The sequence below is a fragment of the Meles meles genome, chromosome 5 (genome assembly GCF_922984935.1).
Source record: "Meles meles chromosome 5, mMelMel3.1 paternal haplotype, whole genome shotgun sequence".
Lineage (NCBI taxonomy): Eukaryota > Metazoa > Chordata > Mammalia > Carnivora > Mustelidae > Meles > Meles meles.
Genome location: NC_060070.1, coordinates 138,236,662 through 138,252,675, shown reverse-complemented (window position 1 = coordinate 138,252,675; position 16,014 = coordinate 138,236,662). Strand labels below are relative to the sequence as shown.

The window sequence follows — 16,014 nt, the reverse complement described above, 5'->3', positions numbered from 1 at the left end:
ATTGTTTCCCATCTGTCTCGCACGCCCACCCCCCTTGAAGGTCACAAGGTGACCTTTCAAGGCAGGAAGTTTCGTCAGTTTTCAGGTATTTCAAGGGCACAGACCAGGGGCGCCTGGGTGGCTCAGTGGGTTAAGCCTCTGCCTTCGGCTCAGGTCATGATCTCAGGGTCCTGGGATCGAGCCCCGCATCGGGCTCTCTGCTCAGCAGGGAGCCTGCTTCTCCCTCTCTCTCTGCCTGCCTCTCTGCCTACTTGTGATCTCTGTCAAATAAATAAATAAAACATTTAAAAAGGGGGGGCACAGACCAGTGACTGGCACACACTAGACCCTCAAAATTAATGGATGCGTGAACGAATAAATAGGGCAGGTAGACGAGCTTTGATGACAGATGTCTAGAATTGAAGGCTTTTTCCCGGGGTTGGGCACGGATCCTGGCACTCAGGCCTGGTACAGCAATGAGAAGGAACTGGGCTTAAATATCTGGATGAGGGCTTCGGTCTGGAGAAGCTCATAGGCAGCCCAAAGACCATCAAAGAGGCATCATGGCTTCATTATTCCCTTAATCAGAAGGCTGAGGTTTCTTAAAGGGCACCTTCCTTTCATGGATTTATCTCAAGGACTGGCTGCACTCAGCTGAGCATCCCTAGGGCGGTTCAGCAGGCTGTCTCTGTCACAGGACGGCAGGTGGCCAACTAGATCTGGAAGGAGGAGGAAACTGAACCTAGGCGCAGAGCTGGTGAGCCCCAAGGTTAACTACCCATTGAAACAGAGCCTAAAAGGAGAAATCACCTCCGTTCCGCACAGTTTTCATCAGCGGCTTCATCTGCAAAGGAGCAGAGATCCCGCACAGAGTCAGAGCTAAAGAAAGCCTGGACGTGGTTCACTGGATCCTAGCAAGCTTGCCAAAAACCTGAAGGGGCTGGCGGAGAGCATCTGCTTTTATAAAGGGTCTTAAATGTGAAATCAATCTACTGTATATTGTTTTAGAAACACACACTCCTTGGCAGCTCTCCTGCCTCTCTCCAAGTGGCCAGCAGGGCCCATTTCAAAGACCTGCCCCCCGCCCCCCACTGCATCCAACTGGGGCAGCCTCGGAAGAAGCCCTATGCCCAAGGCCAGGGTGCCTTGCTCCTTGCAAAACTTGAAGGCAGTGGCTTCTCTCCTCTCTCTCCTCTGGCATTACTCAACACGGATTATCAAAGTTTGCTTTCACTCAAGTCAACCCAGGGCTTGTTTTCCTGGGAGGCTCAGAATTTATTTTCTTTCTTTTTTTTTTTTTTCTTTGCAGGTGGTTCCCTGGGAGGCCTCCACTGTTTCCTCGGCCCCAAGAGCTTGTATTCTATTTTCGGCCTCTGCACACGATAACCCTTTTGTTCTCTTAGGAGCCCTCATGCTGACACGGCGTCCTTCCTCCTTTATAATCTGTCTGTCTTTCTGTATATTTATCTCGGCAGGAATGTAGCTCCAAAGAAAGAAAATCGGCTACAGGTTTAGTCCCCACAGCTTAGCAGGCTGTTTGTGTCCATACAAAGCATTCACCCCAGAAAGGAATGTGTGCAGCTGTAGGCATCCCAGAAAACAAACCATCCCCATGTCAGGTAGCAGAGTCAGGTACACGGGGAACTCACAACAGATCTATTTGTGCCTTTGTCTGAGAACAAATGGTACCCTTGAGGGCCCAAACTCAAGTAGAGAAAGGGGGAGGGGGGGTAGGAGAAACAAAACAAGTGATGTTGCAATCTGGTTTTATTCCTTTCCCAGGCCTCCCGCACCCCGCCCGTGGGGCAGCCAGGCCAAGAACGGGAGTAGATCCTTGATGGGAAAGCTCCAAAGGTTTCGCTCAGGGTTGCCTAGAGGAGGGGGGGGTGGTTTCTGAGCATCTTCCCCATTGATCTTCGAGTCCTATCTGCCAATTCCGGGGAATCCTCTGTAGTTAGTTAAGTCCCTCTTCCAAGCTCCTAAAATAAAGGTGATTAACAGATGATTCAAAAAGGAAGCTTCTGGAAGCTGATAAAAATTACTTTAGGCTTAGAGGCAGAATGCCTTTTCCATGCACTTCTATTCTTCCCCAGAACCTTTTATTTTATTTTATTTTATTTTTTTCCCACAGAACCTTTTAAATAGACATGATAAGATTTTAAAAGGCCAGGTCTAAGGAGTCTAATAGGGAAAGAGACTAGGGGCTCTCCTGCTTTGAACCATTTTCTGACTCTGATAAAACCCAGATGAAACACACAGTGTAGACTTGGAGCCACCTGTTTTCTCCATTCCCTTCCCAGAGCCCTCCTCCCTCTGTTTCTCACTTTTCCGGTCACCCGAAGTCATCCTGATGGGACTGCTTTTCTAGGGGTTAAATTTCACACACAAATCGGAGCTCTCCAGAGGCAGTTCTGGGTTAGCCTCAGCCTGTCGGTGGCCATGGATAGATGCTATCAGCTCGGGTCCCCTGTGGTCCTCACCCAGCAGAACCCTGCGCTGCTCCAGCAACTCCCCCCTCCGCCCCTCCAAAGTCTCCCTGACCAGAACCAGTGTTGCAGCCAGACTGGCCCTCCGTGGTTCTTGGGATTCCAAGTTGAGCCTGAGCAACCTGCATAGAGGGACTTGAAAAAACAAGGCTTATTACTCACAGGTCCTGCACGGTCCACAGCAGCATGCCCGAGACCACACAGTAAGGTTGTGCGGGTGTGGGGGCAGAGAGAGAAAGAGAGAGCGAGCTCACAGACCTAGGGTTTCGCTTCAGGGAGGTCAAAAATGGAGTGCCTCAGGTGTTTTGGGTTCATTTTTTATTGGCAAACTTAAAAACCAGAGCAGGACGGGGAAAGCAGGGTCCCTGGAATGGTCTGTTGTGTTCGCACTGGGGACTTTCTGCAAGGGGGACCTCCGCGGCTGGGGTGGCCTGGCCCTGCGTGGAGGTGTGTGGTGGGCCACGTGGGTATTGGAGGTGACTGTGTTTGAGATGGAGGCCTCAGCGATCACAAGCTTCACGTCAGGGACCCACGCTAGAGCTACCCGGGAGAACGTGCCGACCGCCACCCCCCCCCCCGGCCGGCCCCTACTCCTAGGTGACATCATCTTCGAATGGCATCAGTGTCTCGTGGAGACCGCTTCCTCGCAGTGACGTGGACAGTCTGCCCAACCCCAGGCACTGTCCTACGCATTCAGTGTCACCACGATGCCTTACGGGTCATTAGTCTGGCCACGGCCTCCATTCACGCGGGTGGATTCCTGATTACTTGGTTCCTTTTCTTTGTCACTTGAGCCTCTGCCATCTTGATGAGCCAAAATGTGCTCTGGCCCAGCTCTCCAGGGTAGGATCCTGGAATGTCCCTTACCTTTATGTCCCCTGCCTGCATATTAGGGCATATTAGGAATTCGAGGCCCAGCTACTAACAACCTGCCCCGTACTGTGGGTGAGCGGTCAGGCGCCGCGATCTCAAGAGTTTGGATTTCAGCCAGGGTTCTTGTGCATGAGTGAGGCCTAGAGAAGGGGGCTGGATGAGAAGGACCTCGGAAGAGAATTGCCCCGTCACCATTTTCTTTCCTGACATAAAGGCTTCTCGTCCACTCCTACCCGCCGAGCGTGCAATCAGTCCTGGGAAGCAACTTTGGTAGTAAAGAAACCCCAGGAGGCAACCCTAGGTGTCGTTTCCTTTTTTTTTTTTTTTTTAAAGCTTTTATTTGACAGAGAGATCACAAGTAGACAAAGAGGCAGACAGACAGTGGGGGGGGGGGAGGAGGCTCCCCACGGAGCAGAGAGCCTGATGCAGGGCTCGATCCCAGGACCCTGAGATCATGACCTGAGCTGAAGGCAGAGGCTTAACCCACTGAGCCACCCAGGCGCCCCCTAGGTGTCGTTTCTAAAGCACAGTCCAGGTCCAAGGTCCCAGTCAGCATCTCTGGATCTGGAAAAACACGTCATTAGCTGTCTGGCTGTTGCTGCTGGAACTCACACAGGCATCCCTGGATTCGTTCAATGCTACCCACATGTTCGAACGAGTCCAGGGATGAAATCACCAGGGCCTTCCGGAGCAACAGCCCTGACGCAGTTGAATTGGGCAACATTTATCTTATGCCTGTTACATGCAAGATAGTTTGGCCATCACTTAATGGAGTGAAAAAGCCCACAGTTCCAGGGATGAGGAGAGATACACATAAATAACGATAATGAAGAGCCAAAGGTTTATTAGTAATCGTATGTAATTGCAGACCCAAGCAAAGTGCTGTCAGAGCACAAAGGAGGGAAGACATGACCTCCATTGGAGAGGGCAGTGGGAAGAAAGACTTCATATTACCTGGGCCTTGTGAGCAGGGTCTCCAAGGGATTCTTACTGAGTGAGCCAAATGAGAAGTCCTTCATGGTGGCTCTATCCGCCAGCCCGTGGGTGCTGCCTCCGGACTTCTCCTCTCTTTGGTCCATTGTGAGTTTGAGGTATCCAGGAGAAAGGACTCCCAGGAAAAGACTGATATTCTGAATACCAAATAACCAATAAGGCACGGACAGGAACCAGTGGGAATGGACATATCGTAAACCACTGGGCAAGTTCATGCCTACGAACATCATTCCCACTTCCAGGGGTGCAGCTGGTACAGGAGATAATAAGATGTCAAAGAAGTTTGGGAGTAGGGCAAGGTTTGGGGGAGACCAGCCATGGTATTATAGCCCCTCTAATGCCTGGTAGGGTTTTTTGGATTTTGAGTTTTATTTTTTTTAAGGGAATAAGTCTTGTTTTTATCATTAAGTAATAAAGATATAAAAAAATAATCTACTGATTCTAAAAGAATTTCAGAATATTCAAAAGGGTTTCAAAAGGAGTCGGTGAAACCACCTCGTACCCATTAGGATGGCTACTGTTAAAAGAAGAAAAAGAAAGAAAAGAACGAGTGTTGGCCAAGATGTGAAGACACTGGAATGATCATACACTGTTGTTGGGAAGATGAAATAATACAGTTGCTTGAAGAGCAATATGGCATTCATCAGAATAATTCCTAATGGAATTGCCACGTGAGCCAGCAGTTCCACTTCCAGTTATAGACCAAAAAGAATTGTAACAAGGACTAAAACAGAGATTGGCACACCCATGTTCACAGCAGCATTAGACACAACAGCCAAAAGGTGGAAACAACCCAAGCATCTATCAGTGAATGAATGGATAAGCAAAACATGGTCTATACACACAATGGAGCATCACTCCACCCTAAAAAGGAGGGAAACTGACACACACGGCAACATGGATGAACCTTGACAGCATTATGCTGAGTGAAATAAACCAGTCACAAAAGGACAAATTCAGTATGATTCCACTTATGTGAGGTCCCTAGGGCAGACAAATTCATAGATACGGAGAGTGGAAGGGGGGTTGCCAGGGACTGGGAGGGAGGGAATGCAGAGTGAGTGTTGAAGGGCTGTGGAGTTTTTTGTTTGTTTGTTTTTGTTTTTTTTAAAGGTTTTATTTACTTATTTGACAGAGAGAGACACAGCAAGAGAGGGGACATAGCATAGGGAGTAGGCGAGGGAGAAGAAGGCTTCCCATGGAGCCCGATGCGGGACTGGATCCCAGGACTCCAAGATCATGACCTGAGCCCAAGGCAGACACTTAACGGCTGAGCCACCCAGGCGCCCCAGGGCTGTGGAGTTCTGTTACAGAAGATATAAGGAGTTCTGGGAGTGGTTGGTGATGGCAGTTGTGCAACAGTGTGAATTACTTCATTCCACTGAGCTGTAACTTGAAAATGCTTAAAATAATAAGTTTCATGATCTATGTCTTTTGCCACAATTAAAAAAAAAAAGACCATGGAAAAGAAGGGTATCGCTGTGAGGGGATTGTCTGTGCGAATCCTGGAGCGGGGAGAGCAGAGTGCATGCCTGATCCCGTCACAACGGTCACATGGCATTGCCTGGACCGTTCACTGGAAATGAACGGTGAGAGAAAAAGTTGAAATATTTGTTTGAGTCCAATGGTAAACGTGCATAACATCAGAGTCGGCTAAGTTATTTTACAGTGGTTTGACAGTTTTTGAGGAAGAGGGTGATATGATGGACAATGTATTTTGGGAAGTATCTGTAAACAGAAATACATGGGTTCATCGAATGCGGAAGAGACTGGAGGGCTCAGAGAAAAAGAAAGAGCTAGAAGAACAGGGAATCTTGGGGACACCTGGGTGGCTCCATCGGTTGAGCGTCCAACTCTTGATCTCAGTCCAGGTCATGATCTTGGAGTCATGGGATTGAGCCCCGTGTCAGGCTCTGCTCTCAGCACAGTTTGCTTGTCCATCTCCTTCACACCTCCAACCCCACCCCCCACTTATGCACTCTCTCTCTCTCCCCCTCTCAAATAAATAAATAAATAAAATCTTAAAAAGAAAAGAGAAAGGAAACAATGAATGTTTTCATGGGCGTGAAAACACAGGGAAGGATGAGACAGAAGTTGCAAAGGTGGGACCAACGTGAAGGGTGAGCCAACAAGAGCTATCAGATATGACATTCGGGAGAGTTGGGGAAAAGACACGGATGTGACTTTTCCTGAAACCAGCATGGAAGGGGTGGGAAGGGATAAGAAGTTCGAAACCTGTCCAGGCTTAAGAATCTATCACCAGGGGACGCCTCATCAAGTGGAGTTGTGAGTGCAGGAACAGAGCCAGTAGAAATGCCTGAGCTCCGCTGGTTGGTCCTGCAGACACTCCCCCCAAACTGTCCCCACCCTTCAGGTCTCTAGCTTGTCCCATTGCTCCTTCTCAATGCTGCTTCCTTAGAAAAAGTCTTTCCTCATGGTCCCAACACCACTGGGGGTCCCTACTGGGTTCTCCCAAAATGTCATGTACCCCTCCCCGCCGCCCACATCACAGCACTTGCCCTGCATCATTGTAAGTGCTATTTCAATGTCCTGGTACGGGGCCTGGCCCACAGAAGATGCTCAATAATTACCTGCTGGACAGATGAGAGGAAGGGAGTGAAGAGAGGGAGGGAGAATGGGAGGGAAAGAAAATCTGGAGTTTGGAAAAGAGGCAAGTGCCCGTTTAGATGTCATTGACAGATGAAGTCAGAAGAAAAACAAAAGGGACAAAAGAGTATCCATAGAAAAAATGGGAAATATGTCAGGACGGAACCTGTGCATTGAGGAAGAGGAGGGAGAAGGAGGAGGAAGGGAGAAGAGAACACAGTAAAGAAAACAGAATATTATCAAGGGTTAGAAAAAAAAAATCACCACGGAGAAGGTGCCATTGAAGTGGGGAAAGAGAAAGTTTCAAGAAGGGGACACATTGGAGCATCAGGGAGGGGGACAGTGACTTGGAGTGCTTTGGGCTCAGAAGTCAGAGAGGAGATGAGAGCTCCCAGCAAGGGTGGCTGTGAACAGAATTGCCACGTCTAAGACCTTGGCCACCGGCAGGGAGAGGAAGATGTGCAGGAGTTCAAAGGAGGAAGGCACGTGGGTTTTTCCCCCTCAAGAAGACTGCAAGGATGTGTGAGTGTTCATAATACTCTGTTAGGAGAGCACTCCAAGACACAAGAGAAGACACAGATAACAGCAAAGTCAGTGGGGTTTGCAGGAGGACTCTAAGTCTAGGTCAGGGACTAGGGCATTAGCCTTCAAGAGGCAGAGGAAAACATGGGTCCTGAAAAGAGGGGAGAGGCAGGAGGGATGGACAAGTAAAGAAAGCAGGCAGGCGAGGGAAACTGAGGGGCCCAGTGGATGAGCCAAGGTCATTGGCTGAGTGGGGTTCAGGTAGGAGGGGCATGGGTCTTGCTGGATTTAGAAAGAAAGGTTTGGAAATCGCTGTCTGGTTAAGAGGAAAGAATGTTAATATCACAGAAGGTCTAGACCCCACAGAACCCTTGAAATCACAGCATGCAAGTCCTGGAAGCTCACTCCTTTCCAACCGCCCAAGTGAGTTCGACAAGACTTTCCAAGAAAAGAAAAGGACTGTATCCATCCCAACAATTGTTCCAATTGGCAAAGTCAGGCTAAGAGAACACCCAGGGACAACCAGATCTCTACCTGCTGGGTGACTCTCCCACACTCCCACCTCTGCCGTGTAACCTGTCTAGCTTTCAGCCCTGCAGCCTGCTCCCTCTATCCGGCAGTGGGTCTCTTTAGAGTCGTGACCCTGACTTGGCTGGAGCCAGCCTAACCTCCAGGAAGAATGGGGAATTCCCTACAGGATGGGTACCATCAGGGGTGGGCTGGAAATGTGTCGCTCTTTCATTCGTAGAGACGTGCCTTGGAAATCAAAATGACAAGAGAGGCACAGGAGAGAAGGTCATTCCTGTGGTCACCTGTAGATGGGTCACCTGTGGGTTTCCTGCCCCAGGAAATGAGATTGTGGGAGGGCCATCACCAAGACAGACCATTCTGGAAAACAAGGAAGAAGGCAGAACCGGGCAGGCTGTTGCAGTAAAGTTGTCTGGATCTCTGAGTACTTGGGATTTTAGCAGAGCAGGCAAGAAGCAGAGATGAGAAACCTAGAGAAAAGAGGTAGAGAGGAACAAAAACAAAGCAACACCAAAGCAAAGCCCTATCGGCATCATAATTTTATTTGGATTTGGCTTTATTTCAGGAGCAGTGGAGGGTTTTGAGAGAGAATCTGTTATCAGAGAGTTTTGCAGAACATGGAGTGGAATTAGCTCAGAGTTTGTTCTGTCCGAGCAATCTAGCCAAGTACAACAGAATCAAGTCAGGGAGTACTGGAATGACACTAGAAGGTGTGAAAATCCCAGGATGGGACGTCCCCAGCAGGTGGCTTATCTTACACTCCTCCTCCCTTGAGCAGAGACTCAGTGAGTAGGTTTCTAAGGAGACCCTCCAGTCCCGCTGAGAATTCCCTTGTCCTCTTCTCTCCTTTAACCATCCCGACCACCCCATGAGGTGGCCACTGTGACCCTTCCCACCATACAGATAAGGAAACAGAAGCCCAGAGAAATTAAGTAATTGGCCCAAGATCGCGCATATAGTAAGTAAGAGTCTGGACTCAAATTCAGACCATCGAGACTCTCTAGCCGAGGCTCCTAACCAGAAGCTTCACCACCTCCCAGATGCTGCTTTTTCCCGAGCATCTAAAGGAAAATGATAGGGAAGGAGGGAGGGAGGGAAGGAGGGAAATGTTGGTGGGGAGAGGGAGGCGGGGAGGGAGGGAGCTGCAAGGGGACATTTGAGAAGGGAGAGATGACCCTGAGACACATTCCAACAGGCAAGGGGTGTAGTTCTACCGGACTTAAGAGAAAAGAGTTTCAGACCATCCAGTCCAGAAAGATGAGGCACTGTGTGCCCAGGACCCACAAATGTATACCCCAACTTGGATATTTTTACCTCTGGCTTATTCCTGCTCCTGCCTCCCTTCCAAGTATTAGTACCATAACATTCTTTTGATAATTTTTCCTTTTAAAGGAGATACTACTCTTACAAAAAGGTCAACTAGCTAAAAATATTTTGCTTGAATTTTCCATGGGATTTTCTGCATGATTTCTTTGCTTCGAGTCCTGCCTAGGAGAAACGGCGAAAACATTTTCCACACGTAGGGGCTCGTTTTCCAGGCCCAGTGCCGAGCTTTCTCTTTTCCTTCTTCCTTCCCTGCTTCACCCCTTTTGGTCTTCTCAGTCACTGTCAGAAGAACCAAAAGAAAGATTGTGTTTTTAAAGAAAGAGAGAAACATTTCTTTTTTGACATTTCAAACCAAAGGGCCAAAGTTCCTCTTTAATAAATCCCTTTATAATAACAAAGGCAGGGCCTTGTTGCATGTGGGTCGTTGAAATGAGCATTTTCCTGGGGGCAGGGCTATGTGCCCCATCGAGTGATTTGAGGGGGACTCCCAGACGGGGTCTGGAATCCTTACCAGTAGATCAGTTGTTTGAGCCAAGACATGCAAGGTCCCCATTCGAAGCTCTCCTCCTGGAGCACTTTCCTCTGTTTCTCTACGTGGCAAAGTTGTACCCATTCTTTAGCACAGAGCTCAGTCTAGATCCTCACAGCAACTGACTCCTAGCCCTGTTACTTTTGCTGTCGTCATTTTTCTATTTGCATGGCTGTCTCTTCACGCCCCCCACACTCTCCCTGTTGGATCCTAAGCACTTCTACCCCAGCTGGGACCAGTCTTAGCATCTCTGTAAAAATAAGACCTGGGACCTAGTCCATGCTGTTAAAGAGAAAATGATCCCAACATTTATTAAAATGGTATGAAAGACTTTTTCTCAAGACTATCGCAGCAGGGGCAGGGAGTATAGACTCACTTCTGAACCTGGTAAGAACATCTGAGGGTTTATACCCAAAGGAGAAAGGAGTCGGAGGGGAGGTGTGGTTGGATATTACTCAGAGGTCACGTCAAAAATAGGGGACTCTTGCTAGATGACCTAGCAGGATTCTTTGCTAAGTCTAGGCTGGGGTAGGCCAAGTACAGGAAGGGGGTCAATTTTAAGACCTGGTAGAAAAGAAGGCTCAGACGAGCCTGACCAATGTTTGATCAAGGACAGTCTTAGTAGCAAAGGGCACGTAGAATGAAAGGATCTCATTGCAGGTAGTAACTCATTCTGACTATTCAACTCAATTCGCATTATTCTCTCTACAAACCACCACTAGCTATTTGATACACATTCTCTTTGACCAAACTCGAATCCGGGCTCATCAGAACTCTTCCAAACTAGGCTTTGACCTGTGGGCTTCTGTGTTTGTCTCTGCATTGTCCAAGTTCAGCAAGAATCCTGCTAAGTCCACGTAGCTAGACTCCCCCCTCCCATATTTTTTCCCCTAAACTCCTTGAGAGATGTCCCCTTCCCCGGGGTAGAGCAGTGTTTGCCTGAGAACAGAGGTTCTCCTATGTAACCACAGTATAGTTATCAAATTCAAGAAACCAACCACTGATAAGATATATTCCATCTCCAGCCCATAAAATAAGGCGCTAATGTATCCCAAAAGTGTTAGCACAGTTTAAGGCAGTTTATTATTTGTAATAAAACAAAAGGAAAACATTTGGTGCACTGCAGAGGCCATTCCTGAGAAACTTCCCGCCAATTTCTACTAAAAACAAATGATTCGCACCATAAATTATTTATTGATCTAGCGACTTTTACTTTGGTTACTGCCTCATATTCGAAGGCCTCTAAATACCTATTTGTAAATCCAGGAAGATATTCTGACCATCCTGCTGGCATCAAGTTGATCTGAAAGATCTGATATTTCATTCTAAATGCAATTAATCCGTAAGGAAGTCGAAGAGGCAAAAATACAGCCTTCAACATTTTAGCAGGATTTGGGCTTCTGGGGCGTACAAGAATGGAAATGTAGACTTGCAATGTTCTTTATGAAAATGACCCCAGGACCCCAGGAGACCAGAAAATGCACAACCAACAGCCGCAGCAGGATCCAAGAGCTAGAAGTGCTGAACTCAACATATGACCAAGCTTGGCTCCAGAGCGCTTCCTTCTTACCGAGGGAGAGAGAGAGAGAGAGAGAGAGACAGAGCGTGCTCACAAGCCCGCACCGTTATCCACCGGGAGGGTATGTGCTGATTTCATGATCATGTGATATCGATATTGTATCAATGGCATGTACGTTCCCACAGCCACACACAGTCTTCTATCCCTTTCTTCCCTGTCATTGCAAGAGAAGCCTTAGCAGGTCAAGGCTTTCGTCCTCTCCCCCCGTGTAGGAACTTCTGGAGGCTATTTGCTCTCTTTCCTGTTCCCCTTCAAGACTTTCCTCCAACAATCTCTCTACTCCTCCCTCTCTCTGTTCTTCCCCTTCCCTCTCTCTCTCTCTCTCTAGCTCTCCCATCCCCTAGTTCTCTCTCCCCCCTCCCTCCATCCTCCTCTTTTTCCCTCCATCTCCCCCTTCTCCTTCCTTCTCCCCCCTCTCTCCTTTCCTCTCCTCTCTCCCTATCCCTAGCTCTCCCTCCTTCTCCTCCCTCTTTCTTTTTTTTTTTTTAAGATTTTATTTATTTATTTGACAGAGAGAGATCACAAGCAGACAGAGAGGCAGGCAGAGAGAGAGAGAGGGAAGCAGGCTCCCTGCCGAGCAGAGAGCCTGATGCGGGACTCGATCTCAGGACCCGGAGATCATGACCTGAGCCGAAGGCAGTGGCTTAACCCACTGAGCCACCCAGGCGCCCCTCCTCCCTCTTTCTATCTGCCTCCCTCTCCCTTTCTCTGCCTCCTTCCTTCCCTCTCTCTGTCTTCCTCTCTGTTTCTCTGTCAACTTTCCCTCCTTCTCCATTGGCATTTTTATCCCCATAACTCAGAGTCTACCCAAGTTCTTCCCCAGAAACCATATCCAGGCACAGCGGCCCCTGGAGCAGAGCCATGTGGGTGTCATGCTTGGAGGAGGCAGAAAACACAGGGACAGGGACAAGGCAACAAATGGACACATTATTTAAAAAGCTACCACGTGAGGAGAGAATGAGATGAGGCCTTTAGTCCAGAAAAAGAGACTGGGTTGAGGGATTAAAATCAATTTTTTAAAATGATTTATGTATTTATTTTAGAGAGAGAGAGGGCATGTGGGTGGGCAGGGGGAGGGGCAGAGGGAGAGGGAGAATCTCAAGCAGACACCCCACTCAGCAGGAGCCTGATGTGGGACTCAATCTCACAACCTTGAGATCATGATCTGAGCTGGCACCAAGACCTGGATGCTTGACTGACGGAGCCCCCCCAGGTGCCTGGGAGGTTCAAATTAATTTTGTAAAATCCCGACACGTAGAGACAAGATAAGGACAGAAGGGACATAAATAAAATTTAGCTAATAATAACCATGTACTAAGTGTCTTACAGTTTATATAAACTCCCATAGATGACAATGTACTTTTCCTTATTTTCAACACCTTGGGCCCCGGCTAGCATCCAGGTAAGAGCTCTTAGAGACAATTCCCATCTGGCCTTCTCTCCCCCAATTAAGGAACTTCAGAAAGAAGAAAGGGGAAAGCCACGAGGGAACTGGGATTTCCCAGCTTTCTGTGAAAAGAGCCAGGCTGGGGTCAATGGGTTTCACCTTCCTCTGACCGTCTCCTTTGCACGGAGCTATCTGGGCAGATTGGGTTTCAGCCCTCCTGCTCCCAGAGCCGGCCCAGGTGGCTGCTTTTCTCCTGATGACAGCTAAGGCTAGGGCTAATGCTGCTGAAGAAAGCAGCGGTAAGGGGCTCCTGGCAAACAGACGAACCCAGCAGCTCAAGAAGGGGAAGCATGAAGGTGGCAGGATCCTATCTGTCCTGGGCACTTCGGGCCATGCGGGCTCAGGGATGTCCCCGGGGCGTGCAGCTGAGCCCACGGCATGCTGATCAACGTCTCTGTATCCAGAAGAGCAGAGTGATGGCCAAGGGCATGGCTTTTGCAGCTGTCTGCAGCCATGTTTTATTATTATTATTATTTTTTTTTCCCTTTTTATTTATTTTTTTTTTTCAGCGTAACAGTATTCATTCTTTTTGCACAACACCCAGTGCTCCATGCAAAACGTGCCCTCCCCATCACCCACCACCTGTTCCCCCAACCTCCCACCCCTGACCCTTCAAAACCCTCAGGTTGTTTTTCAGAGTACATAGTCTCTTATGGTTCGCCTCCCCTCCCCAATGTCCATAGCCCACTCCCCCTCTCCCAATCCCACTATTATTATTATTTAAGTTCAGTTAGCCAACCTACAGTAAGTACATCATTCGTTTCAGAGGTGGTGGTCAGTAATTCATCAGTTGCGTATAACACCCAGGGCTCATCACATCACGTGCCCTCCTTCATGCCCAACCACCAGTTGTCCCATTCCCCTACCCCCCTCCCGTCCAGCAACCCCCAGTTGGTTTCCCAAAGTCCAGAGTCTCTCATGGTTTGTCTCCCTCTCTGATTTCTTCCCATTCAGTTTTCTCGCCCTTCCTCTGTGGTCCTCTGTGCTATTTCCTGCATTCCCATCCAGGCGGAACCGTAGGATGGTCCTGGTCTTTCTCTGACTGACTGATTCGCACAGCAGAATCCCCTCTGGTTCCATCTGCGTGGTGGGCAAACGGTGGGCAGCGTCTTCTGCCGACAGCACAGACGCTTGACAAGTGTGGAACTCGGACGCTCACGAGAACTGGGTCCCCCCCGAGGTAGTTCTGCAATCATTTCATACATGGGGAAACTGAAATTTTTGTGAGGCCAAGTGCGTTTCTCAGGATCATAAGTGGGATCGGGAGGAGGATTCTGAATGGAAGCCCTTGCTCTTCCCTCTAACAGTGAGAAGGGGACGTTGGAATGACCGGGGAGCTCCCGGACCCCATGACTCTCCTTCTTTCTCATCTCAGATGGAGGTGTGCCTTTCTTTCTCCAGAAGTTCCAATGGCTCCTTCTGCCTCTAGGATCAAAGTCAAGTGCATGAGCCCAGGTGAGGGCTGTTCTGTCTATGCACCTTCCAGGCCCCCTTCTGCCATCTCCCACTTCCCTCTCTCCTGTCTGTCGCTCTCCTGGCACATCCCGCCCCACCGCCTGGGTTTCTGTTATCCTTCCCCTTGCACTGTCCAGCTCTATCCTTTTCCCCCTCAACAGAGGCAGGAGAAACACCCTTCAGAGTCCTGCCCTGACGCCATGTCACTTGGGAAGCTGTCCCTGACCTTCCCGCCCCTGGAAATGCCGTGACATCCAGCCTGTACTTCTCACTTGACACGTGTCAGGTGCAACCTTTGAGTCTACATGAAAATCCCAGTGAACATGACTAACTTGAGCCTGGTTCACAGATGGCCAATGCCAGCCTGGGAACCTGGGACCGAGAAGTCCCAGAAGGTCATGCTAGTTACAACAATGCCTGACATACCTCTGCCAAGCATGATCTCACAGGGCCACATGGGAAGGCACCTGTGGCCAGAGGTCCGGGCCAAGCCAAGAGTGAGGAGCCTGACGGTCGACATATACCGGAAGCCAGAGACGAGCAGCCCCGGGTGGCTGGGATTAAAAACGTGGGTTAAAACTTAGATGTTGGGGCGCCTGGGTGGCTCAGTGGATTAAGCTGCTGCCTTCAGCTCAGATCATGGTCTCAGGGTCCTGGGATCGAGCCCCGCATCGGGCTCTCTGCTCCGCAGGGGGCCTGCTTCCTCCTCTCTCTCTGCCTGCCTCTCTGCCTACTTGTGATCTCTGTCTGTCAAATAAATAAATAAAATCTTAAAAAAAAAAAAAAAACTTAGATGTTAAGACCCTACTTCATCTTTAGCATGATTGAGCCCGGGGTCTTTGAGATGTGCACACCAGGTGGAAATTTAAAAATACGTTTGGGAAATTCTTTCCAAAAGACCCCCACATCAGCCATGAGATCCATCTTACCGCCATGGACAACTTTTCAGAGGGTTCATGGCAACGAAGCAAAGCCAAATAGGGTTCTTAACTCAAAGCTTTTCAAAATCCTAAGGAGGCCTGGGTGAACCGTGACAGTCTAAGTTAGGAAGATGGGAGGCGAGTGTTATCACTTCTTTGTCCCGGGAATTCTTTTTCTCAAGAGCGATCTTTGGAATATCCTTAATAAATGTTATTTACATTTATGTGAAACCCATGTTTCTCCGTGGCTCAGAAAGCACTGAGACTGGGAAATTTCAGAGAGATTGGGCCTGGTTTACCAGATTTTCACTGTATCAGAAGCCCGAGTTATTGGTAGCTTCAGATAAAATGATTCCAGCCTGAATTAATCACAGCCAAAATAATTACAGAACACATAAAAGTGCACCTCAAAAACCTGGAACCCTACCAAACGATTTGATACATTTCTCCAGTGACATCTGATATTTTCTAATAATAGAGACACTGAATGGATATTTCCAAAAATAAAACAATTCGTCCTTATTTTTAGCTTGATTGTTCTCATTTTAGTTTATGGGAGAAACCTTGCCCTTGTGTCAGAATCTATTTCGAGGGCTTCTTTGGTAAACTTCTGGGGTTGTTTTGACAAAAAAAAAAAAAAAAATCTTATCTTCTCAGTCCGTCTTAATTCTGTATTCTGCATGTAACAAAATCCTTCGAAATCCTTCAACACTCAACTACCTCTGCCCCCTTCCAGAGATGGTGAGTGAAGACCAAGTTTATATACATTT

At 48.5% G+C, this 16,014-nt stretch overlaps 1 protein-coding gene across 1 annotated transcript in view; it reads right to left on the bottom strand.

The window, feature by feature from the left end:
• Positions 1 to 8,548: 8,548 nt before the first annotated feature.
• The window catches only part of TMEM170B (transmembrane protein 170B), a 49,532-nt gene continuing 42,066 nt past the window's right edge, over positions 8,549 to 16,014 (bottom strand). Inside the window, exon 3 of the mRNA XM_046005845.1 lies at positions 8,549 to 9,593. Within this exon, the coding sequence (XP_045861801.1) occupies positions 9,412 to 9,593 (182 nt within the window). The 3' untranslated portion in view covers positions 8,549 to 9,411. The remainder of the gene's footprint in view (positions 9,594 to 16,014) is intronic.